The sequence below is a fragment of the Theobroma cacao genome, chromosome 1 (genome assembly GCF_000208745.1).
Source record: "Theobroma cacao cultivar B97-61/B2 chromosome 1, Criollo_cocoa_genome_V2, whole genome shotgun sequence".
In the NCBI taxonomy this organism is placed as follows: Eukaryota; Viridiplantae; Streptophyta; class Magnoliopsida; order Malvales; family Malvaceae; genus Theobroma; species Theobroma cacao.
This window is the reverse complement of record NC_030850.1, coordinates 9,362,687-9,387,929: the sequence shown is the minus strand read 5'-3', so window position 1 is coordinate 9,387,929 and position 25,243 is coordinate 9,362,687. Positions and strand designations below refer to the sequence as shown.

At 33.5% G+C, this 25,243-nt stretch overlaps 2 protein-coding genes across 4 annotated transcripts; both read right to left on the bottom strand.

Annotated features, from left to right (window-relative positions):
* On the bottom strand, nt 1,062-12,384 carry LOC18612114 (actin-related protein 2/3 complex subunit 1A). Its single transcript, XM_007048721.2, has 15 exons — nt 12,133-12,384; nt 11,658-11,743; nt 10,557-10,633; nt 10,237-10,331; nt 9,639-9,708; nt 9,344-9,413; nt 6,788-6,861; nt 6,639-6,681; nt 4,892-4,973; nt 4,460-4,548; nt 4,254-4,339; nt 4,116-4,179; nt 1,877-1,983; nt 1,549-1,604; nt 1,062-1,455 (listed from the first exon to the last, which is right to left on the bottom strand). The coding sequence occupies exons 1-15, from the start codon at nt 12,200-12,202 to the stop codon at nt 1,391-1,393; spliced, it is 1,134 nt and encodes a 377-aa protein (XP_007048783.1). The 5' UTR covers nt 12,203-12,384; the 3' UTR covers nt 1,062-1,390.
* Nucleotides 13,810-24,999, bottom strand: LOC18612113 (probable LRR receptor-like serine/threonine-protein kinase At1g07650). Of its 3 annotated transcripts, XM_018125793.1 has the most exons (24): nt 24,712-24,999; nt 24,401-24,578; nt 22,788-22,859; nt 22,596-22,664; nt 22,432-22,503; nt 22,190-22,261; nt 22,016-22,087; nt 21,399-21,470; nt 21,239-21,310; nt 21,073-21,144; nt 20,891-20,962; nt 20,119-20,190; nt 19,950-20,015; nt 19,610-19,675; nt 19,492-19,530; nt 19,287-19,339; nt 18,390-18,775; nt 18,080-18,275; nt 17,358-17,504; nt 16,521-16,639; nt 15,817-16,027; nt 15,469-15,709; nt 14,910-15,060; nt 13,810-14,448 (listed from the first exon to the last, which is right to left on the bottom strand). In XM_018125793.1, the coding sequence occupies exons 1-24, from the start codon at nt 24,845-24,847 to the stop codon at nt 14,065-14,067; spliced, it is 3,090 nt and encodes a 1,029-aa protein (XP_017981282.1). In that variant the 5' UTR covers nt 24,848-24,999; the 3' UTR covers nt 13,810-14,064. The 3 variants fall into 3 exon arrangements, 2 of the variants coding, with proteins under 2 accessions (XP_017981282.1, XP_017981288.1); XM_018125799.1 differs by lacking the exons at nt 24,401-24,578; nt 24,712-24,999 and adding an exon at nt 23,332-23,382; XR_001929058.1 differs by lacking the exon at nt 13,810-14,448 and having other exon boundaries at nt 14,970-15,060; nt 15,310-15,709.

The window sequence follows — 25,243 nt, the reverse complement described above, 5'->3', positions numbered from 1 at the left end:
AAGATGTCAAGAGTATCCAATTTAGTCTTTATACAATAGATGTTTCTTCAATTTAGTCTATGTACTATTATATTTTGTTCAATTTAATATCTATATTATACAATTTTATTCAATTTAATCCATATATTTTACATTTTTATTTAATTTAGTCTATATAAAGTGGTACCAAAAAACTGACATGAAAAAAATTTTCAGAAAAAAAAGCAAGCTTACTATATCATTGCCACATCATCATTGCCAATGTATAGATATAATTTTATTAACATACTAAATTAAACAAAATAAATGTTTAATTTTTAAAAACCAAAATTACACATGTAGTGTTTATAATAAAGATTTTCCCTAATTTATTTTTTTCGATATAAATATGCAGTACTTTGATAGTATATCAATTGGTTAGTTATTGCTTTACTTTTATTTATGGTCTGGAAATCTTTGTTGTCATGGTTGAGTTTGTTGGAGTGGGATTTTTTTGGCTGTGGTTTGTGTCTATGTTTTATATATCCAGACTTTGTAAAGGGTAAAGGGTTATATTTTTACTTGATTTTTGTTCTAGTAAAGGTTGCAAGCTTCTTGAAAGGGTTCGATGATGTACATTCTGTTTTTTGGTATCATAGTAGCCGTTTGTTAACTTGAATTATTTTTCTTGGATGTACTAGTAGTTTTTAATTAGTAAAAAATATATAACATTTGAGATGTAAGAGTATATTTTTGGTAAAACCATCATGTTAAACAAAAAATGTTAAAAATGCTCAAATTAGTCCTCATATGATATATTTTTATTCAATCTAGTTAATGCATTATTGAATTTTGTTAAATTTAATTCATATACTCTACAGTTTTATTCAATTTAACCCATATATTCTACATTTTTATTTAACTTAATCCTATGACATGGTACCAAAAAACTGACATGAAAAAAATTTCAAAAAGAAAGAATTTGAATCTACCCCGTCATCACCATGTCAACATGTTAGACTCATGTTATCACCATATTAGCATAATTTGACATGCTAGAATACAAAGATTAAATTAACCAATTTTGAGATAAATAGGTTAAATTGACGAAAAAACACACATTAGATATTTTGATCAATTTGCATTACTTAAAAAATCGAGCTATATCCGAATCTTCAAAAAGTGGTAATGAAATTCAAAACACAGAACACTTGCAGAAAGGCACATATATTACATGTTGGGATATACACAGAGTTGTCAACTAATATCCCGGGCCCATATCAATTTTTCTCCTCTTAGATTTCAGAATCAGATCCAACTCCTCTCAACCAAACTAATATACAGATCCATCCGCTTGGTTCAATATTCCTCTACCATTCTGTTTCTGCATCCTGCGGCGTGTAGGCTGGAAAAACATTTCCCCAACCACGTCTTAGAGATAATCAGAAACAACTTCTTGGTTTTCCAAATCCCAAATGACCACTTTCCCGTCCAATCCTGTATTGTTATAGAGCGGATTAATCAGAAAATGAATCCATCAACTCCTATTGAGAGTTATAGCCCGTATGAAATTATTATCCCTTCACCCACCTGAGGTGCTGAAGCGCTTTGTTCTGGGTCCTTCTTTCCTCAGAGGTACAATACAACTACAGTTCCAAAACGAGAAAATGTCAAACATTCAGCTTCGTTATTTGTAGAAATACAAAAACAAAAAAAAATAAAAAAAGGAACATCTTGCCCCAATTTGTGAAAGAAAAGGGATTGTCTCTGCATCAATTATCCACTCCAAATTCGGAAGTACGTGGTTAAATTGATAAGCAGCATCCAGAATGGAACATAAGAGTGCTTTTTTTTTTTGGGGGGGGGGGAGAAATTCCATATCGAATTTAATAAAAATAACAATATGGCAGAGAAGTACTTGATGCAATTCTCATGAACAACTCCATGCGCCCTTGAAGGTTCGACTGTGTCATTGCTCAATCCATGCTTTGATTGACCGTATAGTTTGCCAAATGCTTCTGAAAACTGTAAAGGAATGACATCATAGAAAGCTCAACCTCAAGTTATAAATAGTTTTAAAGAACGCCACATTAGCAGTGAGTTTAAGAAACTAAAAGAGAAATAAGATGTAAAATAGACATTAGATCTCAACTAGACTAGAAAAAGTCTGCACCCATTAGACCAGTTTCTTTTTAAGATCCCAAGTAGCTCTACGTATCAGCCAACTTCATTCTATCGGAGTCATAAATGTTTGGAGCAATGGCATCCAACCCCCTCTCCATGCCTTCCCTAACAACTAAAACACCACCCAAGTTGCTCTATGTATCAGGTAACTTCAGTCTACTGGAGCCAAAAAATTTATCTGAAAAATAGGATCTAATCCTCTCCACATCCTTTTCCCTAACTTCTATAACACCCCTCCCTCCTCCCCAGGCAACAAAAAAAAGAATAAAAAGTTAAAACAAAATGCTTTGGCTCCAATCCAAGGCTTAAAACCTTTCCCCACATTCTTGGGAGGAAGAAGGTACCATTAGGTCACAAAGCCACTGGCAGTGGGCTTCATTTTTCAATTTTCAGTACAAGAAACAACTGTTTCAGAGAAAATAAGAATGAAAACAGCAATGTAATCATCTTGGTTTGAGGAATAAGTGAGTGGTATAGATGGAAATAAGCCTAGCTAAATTCTAACTGAAGTTAAATACACAATTTATGCAGTGAGAAATGACCTTCGAATGATATTAACCCATGTTCTCAAAAAGACTTCAATAAGTGGTGTCCACGGTTGCCAAAAGGAAACAGTAAACCATCAAAACATTATAATTAGATTCCTTCTATATCTTACAGAAGACAGTTAATTTGAATTCATAATGTTGGCAACAAATAATACTGATACTTGGATTTTCATATCATTATTAACTATTGAAGTGGTAAAAATTTAGTGAAGATATTTTTCGGATCCATTCCCTTTAGCTATACCAAATATCTGGACAGAATCACAAACACAATACAAGTATAACAAAAGGATTTTTCCACTTCAATGAGAATCAAAGAAGCCCGTATTACAACTAGGCGCCAAGCAAACCCCAAACATAACCAACATGGGATTTATTAACTCAACACTTAATTCTCCTCCTTATACGTCGGAACAACAGACCAATCACATGGCATATACTTCAAGTGCAGGGATCACCTGCCTATTGTGTGGCTTGGACATCATATTTTAGCACAACAATCCTATTACAAATCGGTCACCCAGTGGAGTAGAGTTTGCTCTGATAGTCAACTTATTTGCAATTAGTTTTAGATTGGATTCTCAGCCTAAAATTTACCATGGTATCACAGCCCAGGTTTTTAAGTTTCTTATTGTTCTTGTTCTTTGTTGCCTCTTATTTGTTTGTCAGCATGTTAGGCTCATTTGCTTCAACTGTTAGCATTCAACCTACATGTGCGGGGAAATTATGCTGAGTATGCCATGTCAGTTAAGTATTCAATTAGCTGTGGCCTTACATTCAGGTTGGACCTCTCAACCTATAGCCACTTGGTTGTAAGTTGGATGCTTAATAAATGGGAATGACCAGAGTGGATAATGAGATACCCATATATTGATGTTTTTTAATGTTCACTCTCATTAAAACCGAGTTCAGAAACATACTAAAAAGACTACTTTTTTATGTTTTCTCCACTTCAATGAAAATGGATATATTTGAGAATGACTAGAGTGGCCACAGAGATACCAGCAATATGATCATTGATTTCTTTTAGAACTACTGTTAAGATCATACTGACAAGCCTATTGTTTTAGAAAAAATAGTTGGCTCAAACTAATGTCACAATCCACAAAAGTTGGAGCTTTCCATGATTCATTCAACTGAATAGACAACCTGCAGATCTTACTATCCAATAAGAGCCCTGTCAACAAATCCTTTCATAAAATATTGTGGATATCACCAAAAACTTACCACTTTTACAGTGATAACTTTGTTTAACAGCATGTGCAGAAGTATTAATTTCTTATATATAAGAATATGTGGAACCAGCCAGGAAATGATCTACATTGTTCTTACAAATTGCTGCCCTTGCCCCCTTCCCCAGACTCAGCCAGAAAATTTTCACACTTACAGGATGTCAATAGCTAAAACTTTTAATGATATACATACCTGAGAACCATATTTTGAACTTGAAGAAGATGCTTTCCTTTCACCAAGGAATCTGATAAAGCTCCTAGAAAACAAGGCCAGAAACCTTATTAATGTAATGAAGTATAAAAAATTAAAATGATAATGAATCTTACATACCATATTCCTGAATCATCTGCTGCAAAAACCATTGGATTGCAGTCAAATCCCACACCTATGACCATTTTCTCGGAAACAAATAGGACCTGATAGTAATTTTTGAGATTACAGAAAAACTCACGATTAAAAATGATGTTTATGTTGAGGCCCAAAATAAAGGAAGCAAAAAACAATTAACAAGAGTGGATGCTGAATTGCTGACCCACATCACGAAGAGGCAAATTACGGAATGCAACATTCTGGGCCAAAGGGGAAGGACCAACATCATCAACAAAGTATATCATTGAATTATGACCTGTAAATTAAAGAAATAGCAGGTAAGATAAAATTCTTTACAAGCAGGACTCTAATAACAGAAATGTTCCCCCAAAAGAGGGGGAAGGGGGTGGATTTATGAAATTAAATCAAAACTACGGCAGAACCAAATTAATTTAGTAGTTTTAGGCAATGATAGTCACTCAACAACCAAAAATTAAATGCAAAGTTGCATTAGTTTCTAAATAGAAGCAAAACAGACAATTTACCAAGTCAAAAAGCCAAGCTGGTAGTTTAAGGGGAAAAATTTTTCTCCAAGTCAACAAATACCATGCCACAAACATTGTCTTTGCAAGTGAAAGATAGTTAGAAATATTTCTTACCAACATAAGCCAACGTATTGCCACTTGGTGACCACTTCACACCAAATGCCCATGAAAATGAGAGATCAAGCTGAACAATTTGCTGTTCCAGCAGCATGCGCCAAAAAGGAAAAAAGTTAGTGCTTCTTTGCATGTAAGCAATCATGTAAAATAAATGCCATAATAATAACATAATAACTATTCAAGCAGTCCTGTCATTTAATAAAATTATTGAAGGTTTATTTCTCTTTTTTATCTTCTCATTTTTCTTTTTCTTTTCCCTTCTCTTTTTTACTTTCTTAATTATTTTTGTAGATATTTTATTCTAACAAAACCAAAAAACAAAAATGAGAAGAAAAAAGAAATGAGTCACAAGAGTTGACGTCATACTTTAAATGACCTGGTTTCGTAAGTAACTATATTTGATGTCATTTTTTTATGTTTATTTAGATGAAATCACTTATAGTGACCACATTTAGTACACTTTAAAAAGGTTAGCAATTGGGACAAATTGAAGTTTAGTTAGTAAAATGAGACAAAGGTAAAACTTTAGTGACCAGCCCTGAAATTTACTCTGCAGAACCCTGATTTGAACTAAATCTATGATGAAAGACATAAGAACCTAAGCAAGTGATATTCCGCAAAAATAAAGCATGTAATCAATAGATATATTCTCCGTTCCATCTAGGCAAGAATAATTTTGGTAATTAATTGATTGAACTCCCTATTTCAGGATACTAAGATGAATAAATAACAACAGTATTCCTGCATTATTTCCTTTGAGCTAAATACTTGGACCAATATTTGATTGAATAAAACACAGAATTATCCTTCCAGGATTCTACAGCTTTTGATGCAAAGGCAAATGTAAGAATTAACTTCAACATGTTGACCTTAACCTCTCATAGAACAAACCTAATTGCATTTCCACAGCGTTCAGCTTTCAGGATTTCTGGTGTTCCGTTAGTTTTAATAAGAATCATTACCCCAAACTAAGATTAATAAAAGGAAGAGGCATCACAATAGGCAACTACGAATGTGTATACAGCATAAGTTTAGCCTATGTTTGTCACTACTAAACATAATTTTGACATCATATAGCTTTTTACCAAGATTCAGTTATCACTGGATAAATGTTCTGCAATATGTTTTCTATATTTACAAAGTTGATCTGCCCAAATCTCGTTCACTAGGGAAAGACATTACCCACCAGAGAATATAGAAAACTGCACAAACCTATACCATTGCATAATACATCCTTTCTAATTGACATGTAAACTAGTATCAGTTGCAATTTAACATTGTGAACCACAAAAAGAAGATTAGCTTGCCAAGGATATTACCTCAGCATTCTGGATACTAATGTGTTGAAAACAAAAAGTAAAATTCAGATCATTCATCATTCATGAATTCAGCTATCTAGTTTCAATTATATCACATTAATGTCCTTCAGAAGCAACCAGATTGCATTTGAATTTGGGCCTCCTAATCACTAGAGATTCAATGACCAAAGAAGATTTTCCCTTCTGGCATTAAATTGCACATATTGCAAATTTGATGCACCGCTAACATGGAAAGAAGCAAAATTTAAGCCTATTACCTCTAAAATTTTTGAGATTTTAGTAGGTTGAGTAATTGGTACAGAGTTTTTTAACAACTTTGTACATAGAAATATATGATTTAACCAATAAAAGTTGTGGTACATCTTCCAGCATATCAAATGCATCCGTTAGATATTTACTGCTAAACAGGAAGGAACATATGATACCTCTCCAAACTTTGAATCTGAAGAAGAGCTTGTTTTTGATTCCCTGGATAAATTTTAAGAGGAAACATAATTCATATTCTGCTCACATAGCAATACATGGTAATGACAATAGTTTTTTTGAAAGATGGTAATAACAATAGTTAACATACCTTGTATCAACACCTTTGATAAATGTGGAAAATACTCGGCATTTTCCATCTGTAGATGTTGTTGCAAGTAAAATCTGCAGCAAACGAATTACAAAGTAGAAAATAAGACTTGCAACAAATAGGTTTGTTTCCCAAAAATAGACCATACACCAATTAACAAAATGGAACATACTTAAATCACCAGAGAAGAACAAGATGACGTTCAGAAGGATCTAAAACAAAATTTTCAAATAAAATGGATATGACCCAATGATATTCTACAGGTGAAGACACACCTAATTCTTACCATTTAATGTAACCAACTAACCTAGGTATCCCATGATAAGCAACCTGGTCATCTTACTGCAGTTTATTACAACTTATATGGCTTTGTCCCCATCAAATGAGATATCCAAAACCAACAAGCATGAAGAGTTTCTTCTTACTTTAATCAGGTAATGAAATTCACTGCTTTTTTACTACATTCCTAAAATGAGTATTGATGGTCAGCACAGAGAGTGTCACACATCACAATTCTCAAAACCTCCATCAACTCTCCAATTCCCCTTCACCCACTATTTATCCCATCATAATTCACCGACAACCTCAGCACACCAAAATAAGTGGTTTCATGGAGAGCATTGATCCACTAAAAGTTAGGTTGAGTACAACAGGATCATAGCTTACATTCAATCAATAGAGACGTTCAAGACCCTTTGCCTCAAGAAACCCACTTAAAATGACTTAACATCGGGCATTCTCAATGCAATCAAGCATTTTGCAAATTGCTATATGGCAGGAGCTCATAGAAGACAATAATACAATAACATCTTCAGCATAAAAGTGGCCAATGATGAGTGTGACAAAGGAGAATAAAAAAATAAACAAAGAAAAACAACAAAAAAAAAAAACCCAGACTTTCTCTTTCATGCACATGTGTGTATACATAGGTGTATGTGCATATGTGCACGTTTTTATAATATCCATTTCTTTAACTATGCTTTGAAATTACTGACTTCTAGATAAAATCTATCATCCTCTAAACTTTTCATAGCAAAATGGTTAGTTAGGGATGCTAAGAAATGTCAGGTGTTTAATAAAAGGAAGAAAACAAAGTAGGGTAAATAAGGAGAAAAGGAAAGAAAAGGAAAAGGATAGCGTAAGGGGTTATGCAGCAAAGAGGGACCCAAGAATTAATTGATCCTGTTGGTAGATTGGCATGTCAAGTATACACCTTTGGTCAATCACTTATAGAATTCATCAAGCTTCAAATCATCACCTATATATTCAGTTGACCTCCACCAATTTCATTTATGTGAAGAGTTTAAACCTGAGACTCACATTATCCTTTGAATTGGATGTTGCTATATTGACGGCAAGATAAAGAGCTATACTCTAAACCCACGAAGATGACCTATCTTGCAGTTCTTCAAGGTATTTTCCTACGCCTTTTTCGGCCGGATAAATTGTATGAATGGTGGGAGTTTCAACAATGGATGTAGATTCCCAAGTTGGGCTTGGAGGCAACAACAAGTTCTTGGACCCATGTCGGCATTGGTTCTTACAGATTAGGTGTTTTTATTGAATGGATGTGGTTCCCAAGGTAGGGAAGGCATCTTGGTTGAGTTCAAAACAAGGAAGGCCAAGGTTTCTCTTGGAGCATGAGAAACATCCTTTCATTATAGAGGACCAGAATTTTAATGAAATTGGCAAAGCATGGTGGTAAGTCTTCTTGTGGTTGGCTAGGATTATTGCAGACATCTTCTTTGCCATCCTTATCATTGAGCAGTAGCTCAGTGAACAAGATTTCAAAAAGGTTACATGCTTTCTTCTTACACTATGCAATCATATTCTTATCAAGTCTCGGCTCCTTTTATACAAAGGAAAGTAGTGACGAATATAAGAGATAAGAGGACCTAGAAAGGCTCAAGAATAAGAAAAAGACAATTTTTTGGGGAGTTCAAGTCCATGGCAAGGAAGAATAAGATAATCTAATTTGTCAAGAAATAAAGGAACAAGGTGAAACGTAGAGAAAATAACCATGAGGCAAGTAAGGATTGCGAAGTCTAGTGAGATTAACTAATCTTAATGATATAATAATGAAATCCTTTTGGAAAGTGAAATGGTTTAACCAAAAAACTAAGAATTCAAGCTCATCAAAAGAGAAATGCAAATAGCTCTAACAAGATTAGGGGTTTCAAACATTGGGTATCCTACTTAGATCAAAGTAACATAAACAGAGATTTATGAACCTGCTAGAAAGAGATGGTTTTGGGATTTTTCTCTTTTAACCATCAAAGCTGAGGCTTATGCTAAACGTCTTTAACTTTTATCCTAAATCCTCGTCCCCCAATGTCAAATTTTTCTTCTGAAAGAATATATCACTCACTTGACTACTATGCTAATGGAATGGGAGTCAAACAAAACCTTGTAATACTTGCAGATGCATCAAATCTACCATAAGACAACTTGGCCACATCATAGAATAAATTTTAACAGAAGATTTACATTAAATATAACTAAACTAAAGAGCAAAAAAGATACATTTGCAAAATGAGGTAAGTAGGAAATACGCACATTATTAGGATGCCAAGCAACACTTGTGACAGAGGAATCATGTTTTTTCCTGATAAGTTTGCTAACCCACCTAGAAACAACAAATCACACAAGCATATAGCATCAATCATAAATAAAAAATAGAAAAATCCATGCATAAGATGAATCACCAAATTCAACCATTAGGATCCTGATGCTTTGAAATTCACCCACAGTTGGACACAATCAAAAATGAAGGACTTCATACATACATAAACAAAGTTTGAGGATATTCAGAGAAAGGCAAGGTGAGAACTCAGATGTTACAAAAGGTTACCAGTTATTCTCCTGCTCATAATAGCATATGCACACAGTTTTAGCACCACTTCCAACAGCAAACTTGTTTTCTGGGAGTTTAAGGAGGGGAAGAGATGAATTGGTTAGATTTTTGTCAAATTGCTTGAATAAGAGGACCTCATTACCCTCAGTTTTCCTAAAATGGATGTCATCAAATCATAAGAACCTGAAGATATAAGAATTATCAAAATAATAACACAAAAACAAGCATTAACTTTCAAATGGATAAGCAGACTATCTAAGGAATTTTTTCCTAGCAAGTAATCCAAATGATATTCTAAAGATCCTACTCCACAAACTAATTCATACACCTCTCATACATCAGATGCAAATCTTTTTTATAATCTTCAGCTCAATCATTAGTGAATAAAGCTGCTAGAATAAGGACATGTGAAGTCATTTGTATGAGCTAAATGGTAAATAATCAGTGGTATGCTTCGTTCTTAATAACTGAAGAAGAAAAAATACAAAAACTAATAAATGGAACCAAGAAGGTGTCAATCTGAATAAAAGGCTAATTTATTGTTAGTACAAAGAAGTGAAGAACAATAATCCATGGTGCAATTATGTTTGAGTACCTCTGGGGCTCCACTGAACACAAAGTGCAGCTCGATTGAGCCTAAGAATGACAAGAGTCGGTACCCACTCTGCTCCTTCTTGGTTCCAAACATATCTTCAAAGGTGAACACTAATTTCAGCATTCAAAGTACAAAATAACAGTGCAAAGGAGAAAGAGAAAATAACAAAATAAAAAAGAAGCCAAACACAATGTTCATGAGGCAGTGTCTGCTTGTGTTTGTCCATGCAAAGGGGAAGAGAAATACAGAAAGTGAGAGATCCAACCTGCTAAAATTTATTTTTTTTTTTTACATGTAGACGAAAAAAGATAAGCACTCACGAATTCCGGTCATGAGATACAGTAACAATTCTGTTTGACCTCCCACTCCAGTCTATCCCAGTAACAATTTGATCATGCTGTGGCAATGTTGACAAAATGAAAATTATCATATTGCTACCAAACCTAATAAAGAACAGAATCATCACCCACAAACGAAGTCACTTCAACAGCTAGATAAATTTTCATTATTTAACAAGAAAATTTATTAACTAAACATGAAGATGGGACAGAATGTCCTTCCAAAAGAACAAAGAAGACTAAACAGGCTCGTTTCTTTTAACATGAAAAGAGTGGATTTTTAAAAGATTTTTTTATTGTGGATCTCTTTTCCTCGTGTTTTGGTATGGTTCTCAACAGGAAACTTCGAGTTTAGATTTTCTATAATATCTTGATCTTTCTCATCTTTAATATTTATTTAAGGCATATTTAGCAATTCTAGCCTAGGAATATTTAAATTTAAGTATTCTTAAATCTCAGATAAATTAATTGCATTTATTTGGTGCAATCCGATTCTGAATGAGACTTCTAGATGAGTTTGGGAATCTTGAAATGTGCTCATATTGCCAGATCAACAACCAGGTTGCTATTTCACTCTTCTTTTCTCACCTTTTAAAGTTTGGATTTCTTGCAACTTTTATTAATCCTATCCACAATTCAAAACTAATCCAGTAAATTTTGCTATTTGCTTCAGGATTCCTAATTCTGGTTCTCACACACAGAGAATTTTTTCCTGTAAAGTTAAAGCCTAAAAGTGGTCTAAACACAGGCCCATATCATACCATAAGTTGAAACCTAAACTCTGCATCAGTCCTCCATGCTGCTACAGTACTTCTATTTACTTCTTAACAAAGACGCAGATTTCAGATATGAATCCAACATGTCAGCATGCAACCTTTAATGCATCCATCATCAAAGTAGTCATCTTATATTTACATTTAGAATCACACTTTTATTCTTCATTATAAAAGAGGCTGCATCTGAATGATTCCAAAATGAAAACTTCCAATCACTATTGGAGATGAGTTTAGGTCATACTGCATACTTATTGGACTAACTCAAATCGTATCAGCTTTGGATAGGGAAAAGAATTGAATAAAGTACCTTCTGAAGAACATGAACTTTCTCCCACTTGTCTTCCAACAATTTATAGATGTGAACCTCATTATTATTTGGGCAAAATGCTACCACTACAAGCAAGAAAAAGCAAATTACGTATCTAAAAAATATTAGATTCACAGGAAACAATATATCATGCAATTTAATATAACAAGGACCAAATCTGTAGTTCTAAAACATATAATAATATAAGCTTCAAACAAATAAGATAAAACAGATATTAATAATAAATAGATCAACTAGAATAAGAAACTAAAATGAAAAGAATCAGTAAATTGAACCATTCATTTCGTTTCCCTTTTCAATTTTACATTTCTAAGACAATAACACATCACAACAACATTAAATTCAACAATAAATTTATTGTCTTTTATTTCCTGCATTTCCTCACCAACCAAACAAGGCATGATGATGAAGAGAGACAAAAGAATTCAGCAAAAAAAGAAAAAAGGAAAGTTACTGGATTGATCGGGACTCCAAGCATGGCAAGTGATGCACTGAGCGAACTGGTGAACGGCGACAGCCGCCATTATTTTCAGCTGACGAATTTGGTATTTTGGGCTGCGAATGCGATGGAGAGAGATCTATGGAGAAGCGAAAGAGAAAGCGATCTCAAATTTTGTTTTTAAAGTCTCCGTTAGGCTTTAAGTAACGAGCAAGTTTGGAAGATACGAAGAATGATTTTGGTGTAGACATTCCAGCGGAACCTTGTACTAACGATCAACTAGTTTAAAACCCGTGCTAACTATGCACTTATTAATACTTAAAAAATTAATAAGATAATTATTATTACCAATATAATATTTAAAAAAATCTAAATTATTTTAAAATTTTTAAATAAATTTTTATTCTTTTATTAATTTCAATCAAATTTTTATTTTAAATTTTTTTAAATATTATTTATATATAATTTTAATAACCTCAATTTATTGAAATATACATATAAATTTCTGAAATTTTAGATAACCTTTTAAATATTTTTCTTGTAACGTTAAATGTGATTTTAGTAACCTAAGTTACCGAAATATTTAATACATGTTACTAAAATTTTATGTACTTCTTTTGTTTTTTAAATACTTTTAAAATAACCTTTTTATATGATTGTGATTTTAATAACCTAAAATCACCGATACACACAAAAGTTTTTTAAATTTTAGATAGCCTTTTAAACTTTTTTGCGGTAATCTTTTATAAGGTTCTTTTTTATTTTTTATTTCACTGTTTTTTTTTTTAATTTTATACTAAAGTAAAATGTAAAAAGTGCATTTTAATGAAAAACTAAATAATTTTCTTAACGTTTAAAACGTTGAAAATTATTTTTTATAAGAAAATGCAAAATTTATTTTATTATTACGTGAAATAATTATGTTTTAATATTTTTTTGTTTAATTATTTTCTCATTTTTATCAAATATAAAGATTTTATTTTTAGTAACTTTGAAGAAAAAGTACAATAGAAAGTAACAATCAATCAAACCCTAACATAAAATAAAGGGGCTAGGAGAAGAGTATGGAAGAATTAATAATGTTATTTTTTATTCAAAGATTTATTTGTTTGTTATTATTTTAATTTGTAAATAACCAGTAATTATCAAATAACAAATACTAACATATATCATAAAGCATAATTTAGCCATCCTATTTTTTTTAAATGGTACTTAAGCCATTGAATTAATAATCTATAATGTATGAAATGGGTACTCCACATCAATGTATACCTTTTCCATTCAAAGCATGCCTTATTATAATTATATTCTTGAAAAAGATCAACTATTTACCACACAACAATATATTGAGTTTGCTTAAATAAATATTCATCATTGAATAATCACATGTGATTTGTAAGAAGTAGTTAATTTTTTTTTTATAATAATGTGTTTAGGTGGCACGTTTTAAATGAAAGTGATATATTTTAATTGAGAGTAACTTATTATGAAATTCTCTCGTTCTTCAATTATGCCACTTAAACATATAACATAAAATTAAAAATATAATGGGTTAACTATTAAATCAATTATTACAACTTGAGAACATTAAGTTAGTAACAATTAAGCTTACTAATTGGCTTAATTTATCAATTATCACGATTCAACAGATTTAATTAAACCAATTATAATATGGTTTGATGAAAATAAAGCTGAGGAATCAGAAAGTGGGACATTGCTGGACAATCTTATTGCTTCATAAACATTTAACAAGGGATTTTCCCATTACTATATACAGATGATGCTATAAAACTATAGTAAAACTCAACCTAGGCTTGACCCAATACTTGTTATCCCTCCTTAGGAAGGATAAGGTCCAAGGTTCGAATTCCTTCTCGTTTCTTGGACTTACTCACAGGTACCCCAAAATTATAATATTAAAAAAAAAACCTAAAACAATAGCACAAGTCACACTTCAGATTGAACAGAACTAAATCTCAAAAGCTGGCTATTATCTTCTGCTTCTTCTATGTTAGAACTTGAGGAATTTGTTTTTGGGCCATTGCTTGACAAGCTTATTGTTTGGCTTGGATTTTGCCAGAAGTGATTAACCAAGGCCTTGAATTTCGAATTAATGGATGAAAACCCAGGATCTGAGAGGATGTCTTGAACAGCAGTTCGACCCTCGAGCATGCTCACAACCTGTGACATGGTAGGCCTGAGGGTGGGAGATGCATTGGTGCATAAGAGAGCCACATTGAGCATCACCATTGCCTCCTCTGATGAGTATTCTGATCCCAAGGCTGGGTCAACCAACTCCAACAAACTTCCCCGCTCTCTCAAAACATAGGCCTGACAAATAACAAGAATCAAAGAGATGGTTGACATAACAAAGTGCAGCTGGATTGAAAAAGTTTTATATGGCTTTTCAGCAGGACGAAGACATGGCAAGAGAGCTACGTGGTGAAGCATGCTTTGTAGTAAACTGAAATATACAGCTTCTTTTTGGAGTTTTATTTAAAAGAGAAAAAGAAAACAACAGGCAATCAGGTGTGAAAATTATCATTTTCAAATGAATTTAAAGATTTAAAAACTTAGTGAACCTTTTCCTTTCATGTTCATTCACAGAAATACAGAATTATATGTTTGAATCATTTAGGAAGATTAACAAATTATTCTATCATGAGAACTAAATGTAGCTCATAACATGAAACACATAGTTCTTTGTTCCAAGCAATGACAAGAAACCAAATAGGAAATTCCTCTGGGATAAGGGATAAGGATTTAAGAAGATTAAGAGAGATTCAATTTACCCAGTCAAGAAGGTAAACAAAGTCCTCGTTTGGCCTGTAGTTTGTGTTGCTCTTTCCACTAACAATTTCCAATGCAACAACACCAAAGCTATAGATGTCGGCTTTGTTGGTTAAGTAGCCACGCATGGCATACTCAGGAGCCATATAACCACTACAGAATCAAAGAATAGAACAGTTACTAAACAATGCATATTTTCAGGGCAAGCAATTTAGTAGATAATACACATCCTTAGTTCATGGTATATAACCAACACAGATGTTGGTTATGATTATGGGCATCATTAGCAATTTCGGGGAGCAGAATTTAGTATGCGATACTGTTAACTGTTTGCACTAAAATCATGACTAAGTCATTCTTAACAAACTTCTCTAATTAATCAAATGCCAAGGAAGATTAAACCTGCTCAGAGCTTCCTCCACGGGATGAGGTCGAAGCATCACATCTTTCAATTTCCACAGTAGCATAACAACTATGACACCAATGACTAGCAGTGCTTTACAAAAAAAATGACTAGCTGTAAAGTGAAAAAGCTGAACAAGTCCTCAAAAAAATTCTTACATAGTCCCGGCTATACGAGTGCTGATGTGGGTTTTGTCATCTTCATTTAGCTTTGCCAAACCAAAATCAGAAATTTTTGCATTGAGGTTCTTATCAAGCAACACATTACTTGTTTTAATATCCCTATGCACAATTTTTATTCTAGACTCTTCGTGGAGGTAGGCCAAACCCCTGGCTATACCAAGGCAAATTTTTTGCCTGGTAGGCCAGTCCAGTTTCAGTTTGTGTGTTGCATCCTTCCCTGTCATTAAGCAGAAACAAAGCCAATCAAAATCTGATGGTAACTTTTAAGGTGGATTTCAATCAATTATTTTACATATCATAGATTGTTAGAAGTTCTAAGCTTACCAAAAAGAGCACGGGATAGACAATTATTTTCCATGTACTCATAAACTAGCAATAATTGATTTCCTTCAACACAACATCCATAGAGCTTCACAAGATTTGGATGCTGCAGGGCAGATATCATGCCTATTTCATTCACAAATTCACGATTTCCCTGTTTTGATTTTGATGAGAGTTGCTTCACTGCAATGACCGTTCCATCTGATAATAGACCCTGCATTCAGCATAGAAAGTTGTGGCTTGAATTTAATAGTAAAAAGTGAATTTTTAAATTTTAAGCATGCAAAAGCATGCATGCATGCATTGAATACATTGACATAAGTTGTCATGCACTTGAGTGTTTCAATTGGGATTCTTTTACTCTTCTTTTCTTATAGGAAAATTTTCTGTTGTACAAAAAACTTTCTATAATACATAGAGCCCTCAAAATCTTTATGCAACAATCTATGCATCTCATCAGGAAAATCCTGAGGACTCCCTGGCAATTACCACTTCTATACACCCAAAAGATTTTCAAGAATAATAAGTTACAAGTTAGAGTCAGTAACCACTTTGAAGATAAAATCTGAAAATTCCTAGTTAAAACCTCATTACTGGATGAAAACTGATTTTGACAATAAGGACCATTTGATTCATTGGATTTTGATCATAGATTTGTTTTTTTCAACAGATGGTCAAAACGATATGATTTGGATATACGCACTTACCCTATACACACAACCAAAGCCACCCTCGCCAATTTTGTTTTCAGCATTGAAGTTCTTGGTGGCAGCTTTAATCTGTCTTAGACTGAAGATTCCTGTTTGCAGATCCAGACATCTCAGCTCTGTCAAGAATGCAATGTTAAATGTCATCGAAGTGAAAAATTATATAAATACTTTTAATAACTTTGTGTATGATAATTAAGCCATATCATGGTTTCTGAGAGCTGTAATCCACAAAGAAGATGGAAGAAACTAAAATCTGAAGTCCTGGAGCTCAGGTTGCAGCTGCAATAATGAATTTTACCCAAGCCTACTATTAAATATATGCATAAGTTAAATTATTGTTGAACCACAATATTATGTTTCTATCCTTTGTCCAATGCAGTAAACATGACATTCAAAAATACAGTACCATAAAACAAACTGCTATCAAGAACTCTGGAGAATTCTCATCTGTAAGACAAGATATGATGCATGTTATTTCGAAGCAGAAAATAACAAACGACAAAATCAAGGTCTTATATCTTTAACAAGTTTATGTATGTCATTCTTATCTATGCTGACATAGGTGTCTTGTTCTTCTGCTACTTGAGTAAACTAATAGTAATAGAATATGGAAACCTGTTGTGTTTAGGAGTCAAGAAATTGGATTCTGTGTCAAATTGATTTTATCTAAGACTTAAACAAGTGCCATTTAAACCTTCAACATTTCCTGGGCCATTATGTACAGCAAAACAAGGTCTCATATATATGTGGTTCACAAATTTGATTTTGAAATGCCAATGGATTAGGAGTTAAGCAAGTGCAATAAATGACAGAGTTCACTAAAATGGCGAATACCTTTTTCAGCAGAGATTTTGCCTCCCAGCCAGCCTTTTCTCCACATGACACTTAAGACCATAAGGACAATAAGTATTGCTGCAGATACTGCCCCAACCACCACTATGAGATCATTCCTGTCGTCATCAACAGTCGGGGGCTGAAAGTCTGGTTAAGAAGAAATATTTTTCCCAATCAATGTACTTCATCAAAAAGTCCACAAAATTGAATCCTGGCAATCACAGAGACTAGGGACCTGGCAAACAATTTTAATAGGATCATACTTTTTATATGAACTTTTCAAGAACCACTTCAACTAACTTGATCTTTATATATTGGATTCAATGCAGACAGAAGCCTCTGTGGCTGAATACAATATATGGAGAAAATTATAATTACTTAATTTACGGAAAAAAAAAACGTAGCTTGTACATTTTATTTGTCATCTTAAATTCTGAGTTGGACTACAATTAGCTGTGTTGGATAAAATCCTCTAGATGGCAATGACTAATGGAATTGGGATAACTACTGATAATGTCTCCATCCAATGGAACTAAACTCGATTAACAGCAGTGTGATATATAAACAATTAATATTAATACTTTACAGGGAGTTCAGTTAATATGATCAATCCCCATAGCTACAGAACAGTTGAATGTGGAAAGGCTCCCAGATACTGAATCACTGCCATTTATTAATGATGAAAGCAAGACGAAGACTTTGTAGAGTTTTCGGCAACTTACTTGGAACCACTGATATAGCTGAAATAAGTGGACCATACATCCCCCTTGCTGGTATGCCTGTTGTCCCCCTTCCAGCCCAGTATAAGCGGATTTTTAATGTATGTCTTGTCACAACAGCTGTGAAGTTCTTTACAATGTGCTTACCAGTATCACCAGCTTCATCTTCAATATTAAAATCTTTCAGCACCAATTCTTCCTACATTCAGACAAATAATAAATTATAAAATTAGGAGATACAATTTTCAAATGTTAAGCCTTTTTTTTTTTTTTTGCTTGTTTTTACATCATGTATGTTGAAAAATTTAAGTACCTGAATATAGACATCAAATATGCGTTTCCCAAGGCTGTAAAATGATCGATCATTTATGAAAATAATCTCCGCAAAGTGCAGATTAACAGTGTAATTCCCATTCATTAGGCAGAGTCCATAATATGTGAGAGAGAGGGGAGAAACACGTGCCGTTGTGTAGAGTTCGGAATGGATTGCAGAGACATTGGACAAAGCAGAAGTATTGGTAACAATATAGTCATCTGCGTCAATATCATTATCCATGAAGTTTCCAGTGCTGCTTAATGCCCAATGCTGCCCCAGGTAAAACATTGAAGCACCTCTTGGTTCTCGATCAGCTTCATATTTGGCATTTCCATTGACATTTAGTTCCTTCCCCCCACAGTTAATGTGCAAGGAGTATTTATCTGTTAACCAACAATTTAAAGGATTTTAAAATTTTCTTAGCAGGACATTCTGGTTAGATGAATCAACTAAGAACAGCAAATAGGTTCAATTTTCATGGTGCACTAATTTCTTGCACTAGCTTGTACTGGTGAAGGATGAGTGATTGCTTACCAGGTTGGTAAATTAGCATTAACATACCACATTGAGTCACATATTAACTTTCTATACTTTTGTACTGGGTAGGCAACAGGAGGACTACTAAAAATTTTATCAAAAGACTTGTTAATTTACACGAGGGTACAAATAAGATGAAGCATTTCCCTGTTTAGACTCTTTCTTGCATCAAGTTAATCACAGCAATTAGTATATTTTGTTTAATGTGGTCATATAAGTGCTACTTAGAAGCTATTTCTCCTACCAAATTTGCAAAGTCAGATTATCTTTAATAATGTTGCAGGAGAATTCTATATCTTTCATCGCCAAAGAAAGAAAAGGGAGAAGGGCTGCTTCTTTTCCCCAGAATTGACTTACCAGGTGAAGCAGAACATGGGAAGTTATGTTTTAGACATGCAGGAACTCTACTTCTGCACCAACATAGCAAAACCCAAAAAAGAATCAATAAGCTTTTGCTTTCAAGAAAATGACATGAAGCTCCAGAGCTATCCATGAAAACTATAAGCACTACCAAAATATGCTGATAAACTACTTTATCTGAAAATAAATTACAAAATCTTACAATTTAGTTGCTGATGTCGAGTAGCTCTCAACCAAGTTCCTGGAAAAAAATGCGAGCTACTTTACTATTTCAATTTATATATATGGATTGATTATTTAGGACAAATAAAATAACTCACACACTCCCTCGAGGACATTCTATTGGACTTGAGGTTTCCCACGTGAAATTGTTGTGAGATATATCCCTGTAGATTAAAAAATCAAGGAAAAATATTTACCATTATCCACTAATTAGTTTGTAATTCGTGATGCAATATATTGACAATATGTAGCTTGATGAATTCACTTTTCTTTGGTATCATTGGATGATTGAACTAGCTAAGGAAGATACAGTATTTGTTGACTGTGCATCATAAAAACATTAGAGCAATTCAAAATTCACCAACAAGCAAAGACACAGTAATTACACGTTATAGTTTCATCTTTGTAATAGAAAGTTAAGGATATACATATACATACGCATTTTTATTTCTTTCTAGTATCCACCCAGGCACAGACCCAGTGAGCTGATTTCCAGTCAAATACCTACAAGGAACAGTAAGTAATGATAATATAAAACTATAAAATCTCACATTATTTACAATATTAATAAGTTGATTAGAATTATGAAAACAATTACATCTCTTACAAGAAATCTGTTTTTGTAAGTTTGAAGAATGATCCAGGAATTTCTCCAGTCAAGTTATTATAGCTGATATCCCTGCATTATAACAGCAAAGCATGTGTAAATTTTCAATTACTCCAACCAAAAAAAAAACTTATCACAAAATGATTTTATTGAGTATTTCAGAAAATAGCTTTCTATCTGTCTTGTTATGCATCCAACCTAAAACAAACTGACAATATGGGGAAAGGGGATATAAGTCCACAGCAAACTCTAAACTTAATCAGTGTAGGAAAACACCACTTAACACTCCACCACATGTGTAGGTGTTACACAGTCTCACGTTGGATAGGTAAGGGAAGGACCCCAGGATTATAAGAGTGGGTATTGCACAACCCATTAGGTTAACCTTTAAGGGAGAGGGTAATGGGTCCCGTGACAAATTGGTATTAGAGTCAACCCCTTTTAAGGGTAGACGCTGCACACCCCATCAAGTTTACCTTTGCTTTTGGAGAGATGATAATGGTCCCATGACATGGGCACAGTACTAACAACTGAAACAAATGGGCCAAGACATTGACACCATATATTAGGAACAAAGAACAAACAGAAACAATGTGAACAAACAACTTGGGCTCTCATACAATGTTAAAGCATCTAACGTAAAACGAAATGGTAAGAGTGTGGGGAGGCCCAACTTGAGAATGAGGGCAAACAAACTACAAACTTAATCAATAACATATCTGTTGTTAGCAGTAATTTGTTTTCAATAAAGCCCTAGCTTGATGCTACTTACAGAGTTTTCAATTTCTTCATATCCCCAATATATGCTGGAATTTCTCCATATATTAAGCAGTTCCTTAGTATCCTGCATTTGACAATTCGATTTGATTCTAAGAAATAGCTCATAGATTACCACCCATGTGAATTTGAAAATATTTATAGAAAAATACACAATATCAGTTGAATTCCACTAACAATGTCTTCAGTGAGTCCATGTTATGCAATGGTGGGAAAGGAGACCCTCTGCCTTTTAAGTCACTAATCCTCCTAACAATAATTAAAAGCCAAAATAATCAGTTAATGAAATCATCTAAAAAAGAAAGAAAAATTAAAATCAACATTAACTATCATGGTTGCATACAGATCAGATAAGCTAGTCAAAGCAGAAATGCTGGAAGGTATGGGCCCCTCAAGAGAGCAACCCTGAATCTGCCTGAAAAGAAAAAAAAAAGAAAGAATTTAAATTATAGCAAAAAATTAAGAAAGCTGTCTAAATACTCAGCTAAAGTTTGAAAACTCACAGTTTTTGAATCTGCTTCCAGTTACTGATGATATCAGGAATCTTTCCAGAAAAGTTATTGTCACTTATCCTCCTAAAACATTTTAAAGAAAGAAAAGCTTGTAAGGGGTCGTAGAAAGCATGATCTAGGTCAAGATTTTGATGAACAAAACTTAAAGTTACCAAGGGCTTGATTTGGAAATATCCCATGAATCATAAATATGATGATTAACAAAAATGCCAAGAGAAAGAAGTCTGGACAAAATTGTGGTTGAATAAAGAGGGGCTCTTGGAAAAATTGTTTGGTACCACAATCAGCTGCTAAGACAAGGATAAAATAGGCAAGCTGCTTATGTTGGTGATGATTAACTGACTAAATTAAGTGGCCATTCTCTAGTACTATGGCGATGAAACTTAGGATTACTGCTTCTAATACAATGCCGGTGAAAGTCAGCATTACTGCTTAGAAGTATAACAGAACGAATTAAAGTCTTGAAAATTAAAAAAAAGTAGAAATATATCAAGATCACCACTGCCAAAACTCTGCTTTGGTGTAAACAACTCTTGCTGATGACCTGATACTCATAGACTCAGCACCTATAGATTAAATAATTTTGGAAGTCAAGATTGTCTGCTTACATATCAGTCAAATTGACCAAATTGGCAAGTTCTGGAGGCAATTCTCCATTGAACGCATTTGATGACAGAATACTGAAGAGAGAAGACAATAGCAAAGTTAATAACAGCAATCAAAAAGCATTGTGATTGCCCAAAATCAAGTGCTTTTGCACACAAGAGGATGAAATGAATTACACTTTCTGTAAATTGATCAACTTTCCAATATCTGGAGGAATGGGTCCTGAAAAGTTGTTTCCTTCAATAGACCTGGAAAGGTGGAATGTGATAGTATTCAGTTTATGTAAAGAAAATTGAACTTATTCTTCATGAGATCATTTAGAGAGATGGACGTGTCCAAGCTGTACATAAAATCAAATGAAATTTAAGAAAATCTTTTGAACATAATAGAACGGTAAAAAATAAGGATTTGTGCATACAGATTTCTGAGGCTGGTGATGTAGGTGAAAACTTTTGGGAATGGACCAGACAACCGGTTCCCCATAAAAGAGCTGCAAAATTGAACTAACATAAGCATATAATTTGATCAATTACAACACAATCATACTTAACATTACAAAGACGGCAGTGGTAGGATGTTTACAGCACTTCCAACTTCATGGTAGCCCATTCTTGAGGAATAGAACCTGTGAAGTAGTTGCGACTTAAGTCCCTAAACAAGCAGAAATAAAGTAGGATTAATAATAAAAAACACCAAATTATTATCTAAATTTAAAAAAAAAGAAAAGATCATATCATTATAGTTCAAGTCAACTAGACAAATGGATTCGCTTACAGCAGTTTCAGGTGTCGGAACTTGGAAAACTCTGGTGGTAAAGTTGCTGATATATTCAAAGCAGTTAAAACTCTGCAAAAACCTTTCTGCACCAGTTTAGAATACCTCGACAAACAAACTTTAACATTGCTTCATATACTACAAAAAAAAAATCTTTATAGTCTCTATTATGTTGCAACATTCAATTGAGCAATAAACCCAATTTATTCAAATCCATGGCAATGGAATTTATTTCACCAAAAAAGGGGAGACAAAATATGTTGCTCTGTCTCGAAAAGAGTTTACGAGATGGAAGAGTCATATCGTTTTCTGCGTAGCCCAAAAAAGCTAGGGGGCTTTTCACATGTATCTATGGAAAACCTATGTGTTCAGACTCGAGTGTGTAGATGGGACATGGCATTTTTCTGAAGCAGGTGCCATCAATATTTCCTAGAGAAGAGAACTGCTAATCCGTCCAACATTTATTGTGCCACAATATGATAGAATCGACACAATGAACAAAAATATGTCAATAAATCAAATAAGAAGGCCCATTATTTCTTACAAGTAACAGCAATGGAGCATTTTCCTTCTTCCTAAGCCACATCTCCATGCCCATGCTAAAGTATCATGCAAGCATATAAGAAGAAACAAATGGAAAGTTGGAGCAACGCAGGGAAAAACAGTAAATAAGGAGAAACAAATGACTATTGGCCGGGAAATTGCCGAGCCCAGCCAGATTATTTTATTAATAAAAAAACTTTGTCTGAAAATAATTCAATATGAATATATAAATAACATAATGCTAATACAGCAATACTAGCATCTCTTTTATTCTTAAGATGAAATGTTTTTTTATTCATTATTGGAAAGGCTTGGCCTGAATTAGGCCTGCCCCATTCATAGTTCATACTTGTTCCGCGCATAATTTAGAGGTTTAATTCACTAAAGCTGTGGAAATTGGGTGTCCCAGCCCAAATAATATTTCGGCTCTGCATAATAAATTAAAGTTACTTCTTCTTTTTTATGTTATTGCCTCCATTGAATATTTATAAAGTTTAAGAAAAAAAATTAAAGTGTTTTTAACACAAATTATTTATTTTTTCATAAAATATCAAAAAATAATTTTAAAATATAGTAAAAAACTATAAAATTAAATATTAAAAAAAAAAAGAAAAAGAACATGATGTTGAAGACGTGTAAAAATACTAAAAAAATGGAAGGAATACTTTAAAGAAGGGAGACACTGAGAGAGTAAGATTCTTTTTTCAAGAAAACAATATTTAAAATAAGTATTGTTTTGATTTTATATATATATAGGAGTGCACAACCGACAAATTTGTGAGCCCCAACCCAGCCATGGGTGGTGTTGAGTCATTGACCAAATTATGAGCTTTCAGACTCTGGGTTTCCATCAAAAGCCTATATGCTTAACATTTCAACTTATAATAATCATTACCAAAAAGAATAAATTAAAATTGCAATGTAACAACCCCAAATAAACAGTCCTAAATATGATTACCACCCACATGAGAGAGACTGATGAAGAAAGAATGAAGATGAAAAAGCCAGAATAGAAACTGAAGCTTGACGATGATAAAGAAGAAATGAATTAATAGAGATAGAGGCCGTACATGCTTACTACATGGCAGGTCTTGTAGTTGTTGAAAGAGCAACTACAGGTCACATTGCTTGCAAAACCAGTCTCTTCATCTCCCTGTACTATCCAATTCCCTTTTCCACTGCAGGGTTCTACCCCAAAATCCCAATCCTTCTTCCCCAGTCTCTTCCCTATTGCTTTCAGTGCCTTCACTGCAGCAGCAGCAGCAGCAGCAACATATTATACAAGCAAATTAACAGAATAATGTTTGATTGCTAAATGCTGGAAAAGGAATTGAAGACAGAAACCGAAAACTTTTGCTGAAGCTTTGGGTATATAATATACCTTCTTCAGGATGAAGACTAGGAGTAGTAGCAGCAGCAGCAGCTAATCCAAAGGTTGCAAACAAAACCAATGCAACAAAACATGAAAGGTTTACAAGCAGGAGTAGGTTTGGAGTTGTCAAATTAGCTCTTCCCATGTGGCTTTGATCCTGGGTTGTGTTATAGCTGTCTTTAACTCTTTTACTGGAGTTATTCAACACTCATCACACACAGAGATAAAACGCAGAGAGAGGTTTATGGAAAACTCGAAAGTGGGATAGTGGAAGCAGTAGGAGATAGAGCCACAAGCACTTTTATTAATCAACAATACTGTCCCTTATATCATAGCGTCCGAATAATGTGGACCAATTGAATTTTTCTTTTGAATCGTGGACCAATTAATTATAAGAGATAAATTAAAGATATGAATAGGCAGTTTAGCTCCAATGATGATAAAGTCGACTGTCCCAACTCAAATCATTTTCCATTAGCATCAACAACAAAAATTAATTTTAACTTAACTGATATAATTATTTGTCCCAACTCAAATGGTT

Coding starts and splice junctions, on each gene's coding strand:
- LOC18612114 (XM_007048721.2), bottom strand. CDS start 12,202: ATGGCGGCTGTCGCCGTTCACCAGTTCGCTCAGTGCATCACTTGCCAT. Junction 9,414..9,638: donor TATGAGCAGGAGAATAACTG/GTAACCTTTTGT, acceptor TGTTGTTTCTAG/GTGGGTTAGCAAACTTATCA. Junction 1,984..4,115: donor GTTCAAAATATGGTTCTCAG/GTATGTATATCA, acceptor ATTCCTTTACAG/TTTTCAGAAGCATTTGGCAA.
- LOC18612113 (XM_018125793.1), bottom strand. CDS start 24,847: ATGGGAAGAGCTAATTTGACAACTCCAAACCTACTCCTGCTTGTAAAC. Junction 21,471..22,015: donor TTGGTCAATTTGACTGATAT/GTAAGCAGACAA, acceptor AAAATGTTTTAG/GAGGATAAGTGACAATAACT. Junction 19,676..19,949: donor CTAGAAAGAAATAAAAATGC/GTATGTATATGT, acceptor TTTAATCTACAG/GGATATATCTCACAACAATT.